At 45.3% G+C, this 16,187-nt stretch overlaps 1 protein-coding gene and 1 non-coding gene across 2 annotated transcripts in view; one reads left to right on the forward strand and one right to left on the reverse strand.

Moving 5' to 3' along the window:
• Nucleotides 1–11,868, reverse strand: part of COL5A2 (collagen type V alpha 2 chain) — a 162,156-nt gene extending 150,288 nt beyond the window's left edge. The window contains exons 1-2 of the mRNA XM_033168585.1: nucleotides 11,814–11,868; nucleotides 11,192–11,324 (exon numbers count right to left, since the gene is read on the reverse strand). Coding sequence (XP_033024476.1) covers nucleotides 11,192–11,294 — 103 coding nt within the window. The 5' untranslated portion in view covers nucleotides 11,295–11,324; nucleotides 11,814–11,868. The remainder of the gene's footprint in view (nucleotides 1–11,191; nucleotides 11,325–11,813) is intronic.
• On the forward strand, nucleotides 7,155–7,227 carry TRNAA-AGC. The gene has a single exon. It is a non-coding gene; the product is annotated as a tRNA-Ala (tRNA).
• Nucleotides 11,869–16,187: the final 4,319 nt, after the last annotated feature.

Genomic DNA, 16,187 nt, shown 5'->3' on the forward strand with positions numbered 1-16,187 from the left:
TGAATGTGATTTGAGTTGCAGGAATTTTATAAGGAGTGGTCCGCTGTAAGGTTAAAATTCTGCTCAAGGCAGAATTATCAGTCTGCATCTGCATTCGACCTGAATTGTTTATATATACAAAATTGTTTCATGCATTTTCATTGTTGACTTTCAAAATCTGAATCACTTTGAGATGTTTCCCAGGATGTGATTCGTAACTGGAATTAAATAATTTAAAGGAAACTGCTGTAGCCGTTCAGGTTGTACATCTCATTTCAGAAAAGTACAGGAGGGGAGGATTTATTTAACATGGCATACACCAGGAAAGATAAGGCTTCAGCAATATGTGAGAATTACATCCAGGTTTCTGATCTTTGTTTGCTGGTTTGAACAACAGTATTGTTTGCCTCGATATAGGAAAAGGAGAGAGGAAATCCCTGCATGCAACAGAGGAAGAAAGGGGGGGTGGGGGTGGAATCCAATGCTTGGACACATAATGTTGTTACATCTGCACCGCAAATGTGAATAAGGTCCAGCCTCTTTGCACATACATCCAGCCAATCATAACGGTGGGTGTTTTGCTAATCGCCTAATTAGAAACAGGCCATTTCGCAAAAGTAATAGGTGACAGTCAGGGGAAATGACACATATATGAACACAGCCAGGATTTCTAACTTCTAAAGGAATTTGCTTAATAGATTTTCATTAGCGAAAGAATAGAGGTTCCAAGCAGCACCCAGGACTATGTAAAGAAGTCTTCTTCTTTGGTGATCACTCGTGGCTGAGTAAGATTGTCTTCCATAAACACAATTTTAACTGTGAGTCCGTAAGTGACTGTGGAGGCCTATTCTGGATCCACACGTCCTTCCACAGTGGGGACGTCGGTTTCCAGGTGGGAGTTGATCACGGTGAGGGTTTGCCAAGCGTGCCTTCCTCTTAGCACGTTTCTTCCTTTCGTCCGGAGTTTGAGCATCTTCAAAGCCCACGACACCTTTGGTAAAGGCTGTTCTCCAGTTGGAGCACTCGCAGGCCAGTGTTTCCCAGTTTTTAAAGATTTGCCTTGAGAGAGTCTTTGAACCTCTTTTGTTGACCACCAGCATTACACTTGGCATTTTTAAGTTCAGAACAGAGTAGTTGCTTTGGAAGACGGTAATCAGGCATCTGCACAACATGACCAGTCCAACCAAGTTGATGTTGTAAAGAAGTACAGCATAAAAGGGTCATCAAGGGGGAAGCAACTATGCAGCAGAGAGAAAAAATTCTCATATCCGTTGTGGCTTTCTATAACATACATTGTGACACTCCTAGGGTCAAAAGACTGGTGTAAAATAGGAACATGATAGGGTGCTATATAGAATCAGACACATCAGGCTACCAGCAAGTCTCCTGAGTTTCAGGCAGACAATAATCCCAGCCCTACCTAGAGATGCTGAACCTGAGACCCTCTGTGGGCAAAGCAGTTGCTCAAGCTCTGAGCTAGGACCTTTCCTGGAGAATAAGCACCTCAAACACAATCTGAAATCCTTTCAAGAGAACACAGCTCCAGTCATACAGTAGGAGCCAATTCCTAGGGGCCGTGGAGGTGGCCAGGCCACCACTAATTGGCATTCCCATTCAAATGGTGAGTGTGCACTGCGTCATGTGATCGATTATGTGGGGCGGGGATTACCTGGGCCCCCCACCATATTTTATTCAAGTTGGCACCCCTGGCTCCAACGTTCTAGTTGTTTTATACGCAAAATAATCCTAACAAATGCTCTTGAAACACACTGGTTCGTTACCATGACTGAGACCTTTTTCAAGGACCATAAGGGACTCAGCTACATTAGTCAAAAAACAGTGCTTTGAATGTGTTATAAACACACAGAGCCAGATGGCGCTGGAGATTCTACAAAGCGTTTCCCCCACTTTGTTATAACAATTTAATTTCTGACTTATTTATAGTGTTTTTCTCCCTGTGTATAGATCCACCCAAGCTGTGCTCAATTGGCATGTTAAACATTCGGGGATGGATCCAGAGACGCTCTTCTGTGTACAGCTTTTTCTGACTCCACTTGAGCTTCTAGCATGAGAAAAGAACTGAACCCTAGAGGTGTCCTTCTCTTGCACTAGCTCTTGTAAAAGGGTAAAGGGACCCCTGACCATCAGGTCCAGTCGTGTCCGACTCTGGGGTTGCGGCGCTCATCTCGCTCTATAGGCCGAGGGAGCCGGCGTTTGTCTGCAGACAGCTTCCGGGTCATGTGGCCAGCATGACAAAGCCACTTCTGGCGAACCAGAGCAGCGCACGGAAACGCCGTTTACCTTCCCGCCGGAGCGGTCCCTATTTATCTACTTGCACTTTGACATGCTTTCGAACTGCTAGGTGGGCAGGAGCTGGGACCGAGCAACGGGAGCTCACCCTGTGGCAGGGATTCGAACTGCTGACCTTCTGATCAGCAAGCCCTAGACTCTGTGGTTTAACCCACAGCGCCACCTGGTTCCCCTTAGCTCTTGTACGTGGATCCTTATGTTCTAAACCTGTTTTATGATGGCACCTCCAATGTACTTCTGTACATGTTTGCTCACTGCTCAGTATTTCATGGTCCAGAGGTTTATACACATTTATAAAGTCACTTGCCTTCCACTAGCTCTAGCACAAAAAATCATGAACAGCACCATCGCCAGAATGTATTCCTCCAGACAGTGCATGTCTGGATCTAACCTTCAGTCATCTAGAAAACCACTCAAGAATGGGGGACAAAAACCACACATCCGGCATTTGAAACATGCTCGTTAGCTGGAATTTGATGTGCCTCTTTTATGGCCCACTTTTTATGATATACGAGTTGCATACAAGTTGCCACATTGTAAACAGTTGCCTTTGCATCCAGAAGCCCCTCCGCCTCCCTCTGCAACACACACATTCACAAAAGAAGCCATTATTTAGGATGTCTCATAAAGCAGCAGATCCTGTGTGGTCTAATCACTTAAATAACCAAGGGAGAGAAAACAAGCGGCTGCTAGAGGTTCTAATCCCCATCATCATGGCTAAGCCATTTAACCTCCTGTGGCTCAATTAGCTCAGCTGGAAATTTGGGTGGGTTCTACTTAAAAACAGATGCTACCTCTGAGCTGGGTTTTCCTAGGTAAGCATATAGCAAAACAGCTGCTTTTTGGCAGAGGTTTTGGTTTTCCATGGGGTTTGGTGGGTGGGTGGGAGCTGGTATGGAAAATAATATGAAAATAGGACATTTTGTAGCAAGGCCCAGTAATTCTGTGCTAATAAAAATGGTACATTAAAAAGGTAAAGGACACTTGACAGTTAAGTCCAGTCGTGGACGACTCTGGGGTTGCGGCGCTCATCTCACTTTACAGGCCGAGGGAGCCGACGTTTGTCCGCAGACAGTTTTTCCGGGTCACATGGCCAGCATGACTAAGCCGCTTCTGGCAAACAAGAGCAGCGCACAGAAACGCTGTTTATCTTCCCACCAGAGCGGTACCTATTTACCTACATGCACTTTGACGTGCTTTCGAACTGCTAGGTTGTCAGGAGCTGGGACCAAGCAATGGAAACTCACCCGGTCGCGGGGATTTGAACCACCGACCTTCCAATTGGCAAGCCCCAGGCTCAGTGGTTTAGACCACAGCATCATATATGCCACAAAGCTAAGAATGCCCTTTGAGATGCATGCTGCCAATTAATGTGATATTACTCAGCCATCTCTTCCAGCCCCCAGCAGTAAGAAGGCAATAATGACACATTAAATCACTAACAGTATGCTGTGCTTTTCATGACACCCCAAATCAGCCGCCTGAGCTAGCTGCCTCACTTTGCCTGATGGTAGAGCCAACCCTGAAGGATTATGCATATGGCGGCCTGTGAGTAAAATGCCTTGGGAAATACATAAGGGAATTGGTCCTTACTCCTGCTTGCTGTGCTTCCTACACATTTGACTCCTTGCTCTGTTAACCAAAGCTCTGTAAGCTGCTGCTCCTTCATGTTGCGTCGCAACTAATCATGTTGACATCAAACATTAACCCTGCAATCCTGATCCTTACTTTCAAGGATGTAACCTATACTGAACACCATGGGACTTATTTCTGACTGAACATGCATAGCAGCAGTGGCAGACCTGTGGACCTCCAGATGTTGCTGAACTCGTTCCCATTCAGCCTAGCCAGTGCTGCTGCCCTCAGTGAAGAAGATGCTCCCACAAAATGAAGGAGGTGAGATTGTCAGTAAGTTTCACAAGCTCCCTCAACGTTTTATATAATTCAAATCCTGTCAGCCTGAACTAACGTCTTACACAGACTTTGTATTGGTTCATGCAGTGAGACTCTAGACAGTCTCCATTTGCTCAGACCCTCCAACTGTCCCAATTTCTGATTATATCCTAGAATATCCCGCTTTTCCTTAGGACGTCCCTATTTTCATCGGAGAAATGTAGGAGGGTATGGTCGCTAAGTAGATAATGTTTCTGGCTGGTTTCCACAATCTGCTGAAGAGACCAGTTCCACTGGCTTCTTCTCTCACCCTCCAGCGATGTGGTGATTGCAGAAATAGTAAAAGGGAAGTCACAGCTTTAAGCATGTCCCTTGCACTTCTCTAGAGCTGCTGCCAGTCAGAGTAGACAATATTGGATGAGATAGCTTCCTATTTTCCAGTGTTCAGGGGCCTGCAATATGGTTCGCATAGGGTTCATTAATCCATCCCAGTCATCTTCTTTTTCCCCACGTGCCAGCAACACTGGTTTTATACCATTTAAAAAAAATACATTCCTAGTTATATTATATCATAATTTTCCATGGGAAACAGATCCTTCAGAGGAGTCATTGTTGAGAAAGCAGGAATTGCACATTTTTCCAACTGTTGCTGCTTCTCTTCGCTGGATCTGGAAATCATTAGTAGAAGTCATGATCTATTGCAATAGTTTGCCAATTCTTTTCAGTGAAATTTCTGCATTCTCTGTACAGAAGGGAGCTTGTGGGTCATTATGCTGTAATCAAGGCCCCCAATTGAACCAGGGTCTCCAAGCTATACTTAATCCAACCTCGGAGCACGTACTGATTCAGCTGTGTTCAACCTTATGCCAAATTCAAAGTGGAAGGATTTGATAAATGCTGTTCCTGCTATCACACTGTCCAGTACTCAATGCCTGATTGGCCTGCTACAGGTCATGGTTTAGTAACCATCTGTTTTCCCTTCCTCGTGCCATAGAAAATATAATAGCACAGCAAAAAATCAAAAGCATCCATTATACTGTAAAGGACCCCTAGATAGTTAAGTCCAGGCAAAGGCAACTATGGGGTTCAGCGCTCATCTCGCTTTTCAGGCCAAGAGAGTCGGCGTTTGTCCACAGACAGCTTTCCGGGTCATGTGGCCAGCACAACTAAACCTCTTCTGGTGCAATGGAACACTGTAATGAGTGCCAGAGCGCACGGAAACACCATTTACCTTCCTGCTGCAGTGGTACCTATTTATCTACTTTGCACTGGTATGCTTTCGAACTGCTAGGTTGGCAGGAGCTGGGACAGAGCATCGGGAGCTCTCCCCGTTGCATGGATTCGAACTGCCCACCTTCCAATCAGCCCAAGAGGCAAAGTATGAGCACTGTAACTATGCTTAAAGGAACAGCACTGGCTATAAAATCACCTGCCAAGATCCTGCCACAGTTGTAAACAGATCTGTGTTTTGTGACCAGATATACGGTTTGTTTGTTTTTTAGTTCAATTGGTGGTCTTCAACTAGCTCAGAGCAGACCCAATGAAATTAACGACCATAACTAATTGAGGTCCATTGATTTTAATGGGTTTCCTCTGAGTAAAACTTGGTTGAACAACACCCAAACATATCTCTCTCTCTCTCTCACACACACACACACACACACACACAGGTATACTGTATCATTTTGCATGAAATTCTTTGATTCCCAGTTAATTCCAGGTGTGATTCAAAGTACTGATATTGACCTTTCAAGCCATCAGCAAGAGCACTGAAGAGAACACATACCTGTCTACACTTTAATGTAACTAAGGGCAGTGATTCATAAACACACCTAAAAGCTACGATAAGCATCCACTAAGAACGGAACACTACATCTATTGCCATATCACATTCATAACATTCTGTGTGGGGATGAGGAACTTTTTTTCAACTGGGGGCCAGATTCCTAGAAGTGGGTGGGGCCAGCTGTGTTCCCACTCTCTCACATAAACATATATCCACATACATCCATATTCAACCTTTCTCGCATCTAGCATTACACCAGCCCATCCAACTGTCCATTCATTCTTGGAAACATCTGTCCACATATAATCATTTTCTCTGCCGTGTGCACATGTGCACACAACAATTAAGCTTGAAAATAAAAGCCATGGAGCTTTTTCTAGTCTAACTGCTGGGGGGCAGGGTGTGGTCTTTGTGAAAATCACAGGGCCCTTCCCTTTCCCCTCCCTCAACCCAACTGGCTCCATGCTGCAAATGAGCTGGAAAATACCAGCTAAAGGAAGGTTTTCTTAAAACAACTTAATTTCTGTATGGGGGCATTGAGAGAGAACAGGGGAGGTTGTGGAGAGAACGGGGAGGCCCCATGGTCTGAAAGTTCCCCTCCCCTGTCCAATAGAACTTACCCATGCCCTGATGTCACAACGTTCCACGTTTCCTCCAGATCCTGCCTATGTCAGCCAACAATGTTGAGTAGAGGAAGGAAAACTCAATACAGTGGTTCTCGAACAGCTTAGTTGACACACAAATCGGCTCCTGAATGCTGCAAACCCGGAAGTAAGTGTTCCGGTTTGCAAACGTTTTTTCGGAAACCAAACATCCGCTGCGGCTTCTGCTTGAGTGCAGGAAGCTCCTGCAGCCAACCGGAAGCCGCACCTTGGTTTTCGATTGGTTTTGGAAGTTGAACGGACTCCCAGAACGGATTACGTTTGAGAACCAAGGTTCCCTTGTACTACAATGTCAGAGCATGGGTACTGTATGGGTGCAAAAGAGTGGTGAGCTGGAGGCTTGACTGCCTTTTTGCTGGGACCAGTGCATTTAGCGCAATGTCTAGAATTCCCCCGTGCTCATCAGAGTCTGTGCACCTCCTTGGCATTCTGGAGGCCAACCTGATAATGAGAAGCTTCTAATGTGGATCTCTCCATGCAAAGAAGCTCTTCCAGCAGTTTATAAATACTGTAGCTTTATGCAAGTTTCCGTAGTGTAGTGGTTATCACGTTCGCCTAGCACACGAAAGGTCCCATGTTAGAAACCGGGCGGAAACAGAAAAAGATAAATACAGTGGTACCTCGACTTACGAATTACTCGACATACGAATTTTTCAACTTATGAATGAAAAAAGTGCCCTCACGCCTACGAATTTTTCGACATCCGAAGGACATCCGTTGGCGGTTTTAGATGGGGTTTACTCGACTTACGAATTTTAGATGCGGTTTACTCGACCTATGAATTTTTCTGAATTTTTCATTTCCATTGCATTCCTATGGGGAAATCGTGTTGTTTTTTTTACTTACGAATTTTTCGACCTATAAATGTGCATTCGGAACGGATTAAATTCGTAAGTCGAGGTACCACTGTACTGTACCTTTCAATTCTATAAGGAAGAAATGGGGAAACTGTGATTCCCCCAGATGTTATTTAACTACAGCCCTCATCTTCCCTGGCAAAGACCATGCTGGCTGATTGGAGAGGGAGTCCAACAAGATCTGGAGGGTCAAAGATTCCCCATCCCTGCCATAAGATTTTAAAGGGATGTGTTTAAATAGCTGCATATTTTCTACTTCAGCTGCTGGGCTTCAACTTGCTGTTGGAGGGTATGTTCTCAGGTATGGAGATCAGCAGAAGGACACTCTTGGCAGTTCTGCTGCCCTCAGAAGTGTGGGGACTGGCAGCCCAGAAGAAGGCCTTCTCTGTGGCAGCCCCTAAATTGTGTAACTCCTTCCCTGTAGAATTGTGTCTGGCACCTTCATTGTACAGCTTTTGTCATACCTTGACCTTTACCGGTTAAGGCATGTGTGTGTTGGGGGGGACTGATTCTTTTGTTGACTTTATACTGTTCCATTCCATTTATAATGGTTTTACTTGTTTTCTAACAGTTTTACAGTGGTACCTCGGGTTACAGACGCTTCAGGTTACAGATGCTTCAGGTTACAGACTCCGCTAACCCAGAAATAGTACCTTGGGTTAAGAACTTTGCTTCAGGATGAGAACAGAAATCACGCGGCGGCCGCACAGCAGCAGTGGGGGAGCCCATTAGCTAAAGTGGTACCTCAGGTTAAGAACAGTTTCATGTTAAGAACAGACCTCCAGAACGAATTAAGTACGTAACCAGAGGTACCACTGTATCTTTATCTTATAAAAATGCATGTTAGATTGTTGTAACCTGCCCTGAGGCCTTATGGAGAAACACAGGAAAGAAATCTTATAAATAAGTATGTAGAACTCCATCCCTGCAGAAGCGCGCTAGGCCTCATCTCAATATAAGTGCAGGCGATTGGTTAAAATGTCCTCCGTTCAACAGGCGTTTGGAGGAAGAGGAGACCTGATTGGATAAATTGATTAGTGCACTGCTTCTGCTATTAGTAAATTGATGTGAGTTGTTTTATGCAATTAGAGGTTATGTTATTTTTTTGCATTGTTTTTGATCCTGTTTGATTTTGCTGTAAACCACCTTTTGGCTTGTACAAAGGATGGGCTATAAATCATCTAAACAGAATCTAAATTCAACATACCGGTAAGGCCACATTAATGTGGTTAGGCCACATTAAACTACGTCGTCCTGAAAACTAGAGAGCAAGTTATAGAGCCCCCTAAAGAGGAGTGGGATAGCATCCCACCTGACTTTCAGCACTCCTATTGAAGAAAAGCGAGACCTCCAGCCATCCATACCCACATTAAAGATGAGTGTAGTCAATAGGACTCAACCAGAATAGTAGCAAACGATGCCAACCCAGCTGGAGCCGAGGAGTACATGCAGAGGTCTGGAAAGGTGCAGGATCTTAAAAACTCGCCAGCACATCTCACAAATTGTCCAATTCAAGGGAACAGCCTGTTCCACTTCAATGCAGGCACTTTTGGGAGTATGCAGAGGCAAAGCTACCATAAAGGCCTAGGAACTGGGAGGCATGATGTGTCCAGAGGAAGCTTTAGGGGAGATTCCAGTTTCCTATTCCTGTGGGAGCTCTCCCATGAGTATACTCTCAGTGCTGCCTCCAGACACCACGGTGCCTTCTGGGACTGCAACGTACCCTAGTAGAGGCAGCAGCAAAAGTAGCAAGCTAGGGAATCAGCAACACCCAGCAGCTGGCTGGTCAATGTGCCACGCATTGGCTGGCCTTGCTGTAATCCAAAATTACTACAATGACTTACGAAACACATGCTTTCTGCATCATGGATCGTGTCATTAGATAATCCCTACCACAAAACAAGCTGGTGCTTCCTCCGAAAGTGAGGTTACAGATGTGCTCCTCAAAGTCTTGAATCCAAGGCAACTCATATGGTTTTAAACGCAAGCAGCAAAGCGTAGTAAAACTGCTAGGCAGAAGGGACGATAACCGAATAGGCTACGGTCATGCCATAAAATAGTTCACATTCTGGCCTGCCAAGTCATCCTCATCTGCTCAGTTTAAAACCTCTCCGCATGTAATATCCATTAGCAAATGTGTTGCAATGCAACATCCCTGGCTCACCCCAGGGTTTCCATAACAGAAACAAACAGACAAATGGCATGTACTAACCTAGCCCTTCAGACATCTCGCTTGCTGGAAGCATGCTTTCTTATTTACTTTGAAGTTAATTCAACTTTGTGCTCCAGCTTCCCTTTTCTACTTTTGACAAAATGGTGTTGCGGTTGCAATCCTAAGCATGTTTGCTAGGGAATGAGACCTACTTGGGGGGGGGGGGGACGAGACTTACTCGTGAGTAAGCATGCATAGGATCGCTCTGTAAAACCCACTCAACTTAATTACACTTCTATGTACAGATGGCTTCGGAGGGGGCTGTGTGTTTCCCGTTGTCTTCCCCTTTCAAATCGGTTCTGTGTCTGAAGCCCTGGTGCAAATCATCTTGAGCCAGCTGAGAAGGTTACATAAAGGCTCTACGGGTCTGCTTGCACAATGTACAGAACTGGAAAAAATGCTTGTCTTCCTTTGCAAGAGGAGCGGGGGGACTCTCTGACCTGGTTCAAACCTGGACCACGTATCGAGCATTTTACTGCATTCTGTACAAAAGACAATTGTGCATCCTACTAACACCGTTTTAATAATGCAATCCAGTAGTTTGCAAGCAATCTTTGTGTATGTTTCGCCTTATTCTCAGTTACAATTTGTGACGAATATATCAGATCCCATGAGGGATTCTTTCACTGCCACATGCGACTTTCCAGCTAGCCAAAATATATTAAGACAGCAGAATCTACCTATTATGAAACCCTCCCAAACATTGCATTTTTAATTGATCCAAATAGGAAGCAAACAGGCTAGCTGAAAGGAAACCATCTCCAGTGCCACGAAGACAAGTACCCGAGCCTCCTAACTTCCTGTCCTCTCTAACATCAGGGGACAAAATGCCAGTATCCAGATAACACAGAAGTCTGAAGGGTGAGAACACAGTATGTCAAGAAGTCTGGATTCCGTCAAGCCCAAGTCGCTGGGCAACAAGGAGACAGCTCTCTCTCCCCCGAAAAAAGAAAGAGAAAAGCAGAGAAAAAGAGAATAAAGTTCTGTGTAATTCTCTCAAACAAAGAATGGAATAAAACAGATGTAGTTCAGGCAGTGCATAAGGACTCCACCCTTCCAAGTCCTTGTGTTTACTTCTCTCTCTCTCTCCCTTAGCTCAAAATGTTCCAAGAGTTTCATCCCTACCACTGTCTTTCGTTGCAACACACACGCAAACAATAAAACTTTCCACAATCTCACACAGAGAGGTAATGCCAAGTAACAGGGTTTTTCACTGCAGAGATTTCCCCCCCCCTCGTTTGCTTTGTTGCATATTTCATTGTTCTTTACTTACTCCTGTGTTTGCATTGCACAGAAAGCAAAAGACGTTTCAACTTTTAAAATCCATCTCCAGCCCGTTTCTTTTCAAGCCCCCATTTCACAATGGTAACACACGGGGAAGAGACCACACTGACACACACACACACACAGCCCCTTCCAAACTTCCCAATCTACTGTTACTCAACGTATGCAAGCAACAAAAGAAGATTTTTTTTATTAAAAAAAAACTCACCCCCTTCAAACTCTTCTTCCTCTTGTGTTTGTATTGTTCCCAAACATCCTAGAAAAGCAATAAGAATGACCAAAGTTCTTCTTTGAGTCCAGGTTGCCATCATGTCTAAATATTAGACATGTATATCCTCCTCCTGGGGCGGGGGGTGCAAAAAAAGTGTAAAAATATTATTTGAACACCATGAAGTCAGCTCTTTTCCTTTCAGCACTCACGCAGGATGAAAAAGAAAAGAAATCTGCCAGTTCCCCGATGCTTGCTTGCTTTAAAAAAAAAAAAAAAAACTGCACTAGCTCCCGCAGAGTCTGCAAATACTCCCCCCCCCACAAGTGATGCAGCTTTAAATAGGAAGAATGCCGCCTCCACTTTTTTTCCTGCCCCTTTTCAGTTTCTTGAGGCTCATAATCATCCAGTCCCTGGCAAGAAATAGCGTGATTGATGGTAAGCAACCGAATCAGAACTCGCTTCACTCTCTCCGCTCAAACTTTTTCCCTCTATTGTTATTTTTTTTTAACATGCACAGTTTTTGAGAGGAGGCTTTCCCTCTTTTCTCTCCCCCCCCCCGCTCTGCTGTTGTTCAGGAAAAGATCTCCTATGCAAAGAATTTATTGGGAGCAGAACATACTTGGCGGAGGGAAGATGACTCTACCACTCTCGCACTCTTGGAAGGAGGAGAAGGGAGGCTGAGATGCTAAGACACTCTTTTTATAGTAACGGGCCAGGGAAAGGGAGACCTAACCCCCCCTCCTCCAAGCTTCTGGGAAGAGGCTTCACACACCACACACAGAGAGAGAGAGAGAGAGAGAGAGAGAGAGAGAGAGAGAGAGAGAGAGCTTTTCCTTGTTGATGACTGTCCGGCAGTTTTAACCATTCATTCCCCTTCCCCTCTTAGCTGCTGCATTCTCTAAGGCTACCCTAGTCTCCTAGGTGACCATGAAAGCTGTCCCTCTCTCCCTCCCCTAATGGTGGCAGGGAAATCCAGTGTGCAAACTGGTCATTTCTATGCCTGGGGCAGGCTCTAGCTTCTATACCATGCAACAGAGGTTCAAGAAAGGTTGTGGGCCTTTAAGTGTTAAGTGTTGCCGAAATTCGATGGCCTCACCTGCTTACACGCCCCTGCTCTGCGGCTGCTGTGCAAAACCAAAACACAAACACACACAAAAGCAGCCCACTGACTGCCAGTGCTCTCCGCTTTCCTCCCTTGACCACCAGCAATTTTTTTAAAACATCCCCATGATAAGGGGCCACAAAATCAGATGGACAAGGGGCTGCTTCTCATGTTAGACCTTTGTCGCATTCACACCATAGCTTCCTTCCAAGGAATCCTGGGGACTCCTCACAAATCTACAATTCCCATCACTCTTAACAAACTACAGTTCCCAGGCTCCAGCTACAGGTAGGTAGCCGTGTTGGTCTGCCATAGTCAAAACAAAATAAAAAATAAAAATTCCTTCCAGTAGCACCTTAGAGACCAACTAAGTTTGTTCTTGGTATGAGCTTTCGTGTGCATGGTATCTGAAGAAGTGTCCATGCACACGAAAACACATACCAAGAACAAACTTGGTTGGTCTCTAAGATGCTACTGGAAGGATTTATTTTATTTTATTTTTTTGACTAGTTCCCAGGGTTCCTTGCAAGGAGCATGTGCTTAAAATACTTTTTGTGGGGGTGACTTGACACGCCAGCAACCCTCTGTTTGGCCCTACTGTTTGGGTCCTTGGAAAATGACCAATGGACTGCCGTGAAAATGGCAGAGTTTAAACTCCCTGCTTTCGCCCCAAATTGTTCTGTGTCATCCGTTGCTGGCTAACCATAATTCAAAGATAACTGGTGGGCAGAAAGAGGTGTCTAGCCCACCTTCTGCTCACAGAATCTCTTCCAGAGCTGGTCCCCTTGAGGCCCCCATCTCTGTCTTAGCGTCAAAGCCAACTTGTGGGGGGGGGGGAATGCAAGATGTGAAAGGGTGTACACCCCCTTCCCACCTATTCTCCACTGCCTGGCATTAAGATGTAAGCACAGAGGTTGGCAAAGCCACAAGTAGTTCTCCTTCGAGGAAAAACATGCTGTAAACTTCAGATCACTCTTCCAAAGTCCCCCCCCCAAGATACCTCCTTGATTCTCACTCCCCAGGAGACCACTACCCCTTAGGTGTCCTTGCCTATAGCCGGGCACTTCTGTGGAGGGGTTGGGTCTCCATCTACCATTTGTGGCACTGCCACTCCCTCTGGCCTGGGACCCATTCAGCCTCAATGTCAGAGGCTGAACTCCCCCTGGCTGTGGATAGTCCCTCCTCAGCCTTTGTACCACGATCCTGGCTTTTTTCTTTTTTACCCAGATGGAGCCTGGCCCAGGGCTTGGTGTAATTTCAGATCCTCCTCCGGTGAGGAGTCCCGTGCCTAAGGCAACTAGTGAGCCACCTCTGGTGCCAAGGCTGAGGACAATTTGGGCTCTTGCTTCCAAGATGCCTACCTATGTTTGTGCGTGTAACCCAGTGGTGTAAACAGTAGAATGTAAAGGGTATCCATTTAGGGTATTGGTGGGATGGAGGAGAAGCCAAGCCGTTAGACCAGAACAAGCCCCCACTGGTCCACAGACTCCTAGTTATTCCACTTACCTGGGCCCGCCACAGCAGAGGAAGCAACCTGAGTGGGTTCAGCAAAGCCTAACTTTCCTGGTCCCTCTGCCTGAGACCCCAACAAGAAAGATTAGTCCTTCTGCACTGGTGGAATAATGACATCCCACTTTCTGTAGAAGAAGAACTAAGTTACCCAGTGAGGCTGCTGATTCTCCAGGCTAGGGAGGATCCAAGGAGCCTTAGAGGTCTCTCATCTTCCCTCCCTGCGCAATGTGATCCTGATAGCAATTGGAGACCCCTGCAGCTATAATTAATTTAAGAAAAACAAGAGATATAGCTGCATGACTCACATCAAGCCTAATTAGTAATTCGTGATCATTCTGACTGCTGGGGCTGCGAAGGGCTGAATGATAAAACATGTGTGGAACAAGGGTCCCTCTTTCTAGGAAAACCTCACAGGGAGGCTAGGCAAAGGAGGGGTTAGGAAGCAAGCAGAGTACTGGTAAACAGAGTGAGAAGAAATCCCATGAGATACGGGATCTAAGTGACCAGAGAGGCATAAAGGCTGAAGGATGGAGTGCAGACTACTGAGAGGAAGGCAGAAGCTTGGGGAAAAGAGGTGGAAATGAAGGTCAAGTGTGACAGGAAGTTGTGGAAATGAAGGGTCAATGAAAGAGGGGCCATGGAGGAACATCAGACAAAGAAAGGGGGGGCCTAAGGAATCGCAGAAGAAACTCAGAAAGAGACAAAAGGGACTGTTGGCAGAGAAAGAGGGAACAAGTCTATGGCTGAATACCCAATATGAAGAGCACGCTTCGCCAAAGAATCCTGGGAACTGTAGCTTGTTAAGGGTACTGGGAACTGCAACTCTGTGTGAGGTAAACTACAGTTTCCATAAATTTCACTGGGTGGGGTGAAGCAGAGCTGTCTTACCCATAGGTCCTAGGGGTGCCGGTCTCTCAGGGGCACCAGGCCGAGATTTCAAGGCCCAAGAGTTGAGTCCAGGGAAGAGCCCATCCGCTGGTCAGAGTGCCACGGCAGGCTCTTCGGTTGCGGGCGGCTCTGCACCACGAATTCGGGGGCGACTGAGCCAGTGAGACAACTGAGGTGGCCAGCCGGCCCTGCCCTTCTGCATGCGTGGGACTGGGCAACCTGGGGGTGGGCGCCGGGTGGATCTTTGCACCCCGGCGCCACATATGCTTAAGACAGCCCTGAAGGGAAGCATTTTGTTTCAAATATATGGTGCGAATGCAGCTTAATCCTGTCCTCAGAAGGTGCCTGTATCTTTTAGAGTTGTATGGAAGTGAAATTCCTGGTGGAGCTTCCTGCATCACTCATCACTGAATGTTCTCTCACACATATGTTCAAAACAGTTTTTTGGTTTTTTTTACTAAAACATTAGCTTTCTTGGAATGGAAAAGAACATGACAAAAAAACAACCCACCCCACTGCAATCAATTATAAACCTGACTTGCATACTTAAGAGGAGTGTTTTGGAACACACAACGGAATGAACATATCTCGTAGCAAAATCAAAGTGAATAATGTATTGTGTGCAACAACTGTTCCACTACATAATAGGAATGTTTATCATACTAGATTTTTAGGTGGGTTCAGGAATTTTAATTTGTATGCAGTAGGCTGTGGTAATAGAAGAAACTGCTTGTTTATTTTGGCACAATGATATGGCATGTTGTTAGTGTGCAGAACTATTGGAGGTGTTTTGGCTAAATGAAGGTAAGAATCGCTATATATTTGTTACATTTATTTTTGACAAATCAGATCCAAATATTTGTTAAATCAAATAACATGAGATCATCTGTTATATGCTGGCAGAATTTTACTTAAGAGGTTGTGGAATTCTGGTTGTTATTATTAGGGTCTGCAAGAAGATGTATATGTTTAGTCACACACCCAATCATTTTCACTATTAAAGATTGTATTTCTTTCATTGCCCATTCATGAAAATTGCAGTTTTTCCATCCTATATTTGCTTCTCATTAGTTGCATTCGCATACAGATGACTCTGAAAAGTTTCTTATCTACCAAAGCGACAAAAGCCAGCAATAAGCACTAGAGATGTCAGACAGCCTAAGGTTACCAGATGTCCTTGTTTCCCGGGGACAGTCCCCGGATTTACAAATCAGTCCCCATACAAAATCCCTTGAAGTTGAAAAGTGTCCCAGGATTCACTGGGCGGGAAATCTGGTAACTTTATGTTAGCCCCTTTACTATTTTACTCATTTAGTAAGGACTAAAGGGAGGCTGATTCTTTATTAAGAACTCTAGCTTGGAGATCTAATGAAACTCTGATATCTGTCTGTTTAAGAGATGACTCCTCCTGTGTTATGAAAAGGTGGCTGAATTATTTCTCTCCCCAATACAAATTAGGAAGCACTCACTCCCCTTGGGCGCATCTATCAG

Source organism: Lacerta agilis, chromosome 1 (assembly GCF_009819535.1).
Source record: "Lacerta agilis isolate rLacAgi1 chromosome 1, rLacAgi1.pri, whole genome shotgun sequence".
In the NCBI taxonomy this organism is placed as follows: domain Eukaryota; kingdom Metazoa; phylum Chordata; class Lepidosauria; order Squamata; family Lacertidae; genus Lacerta; species Lacerta agilis.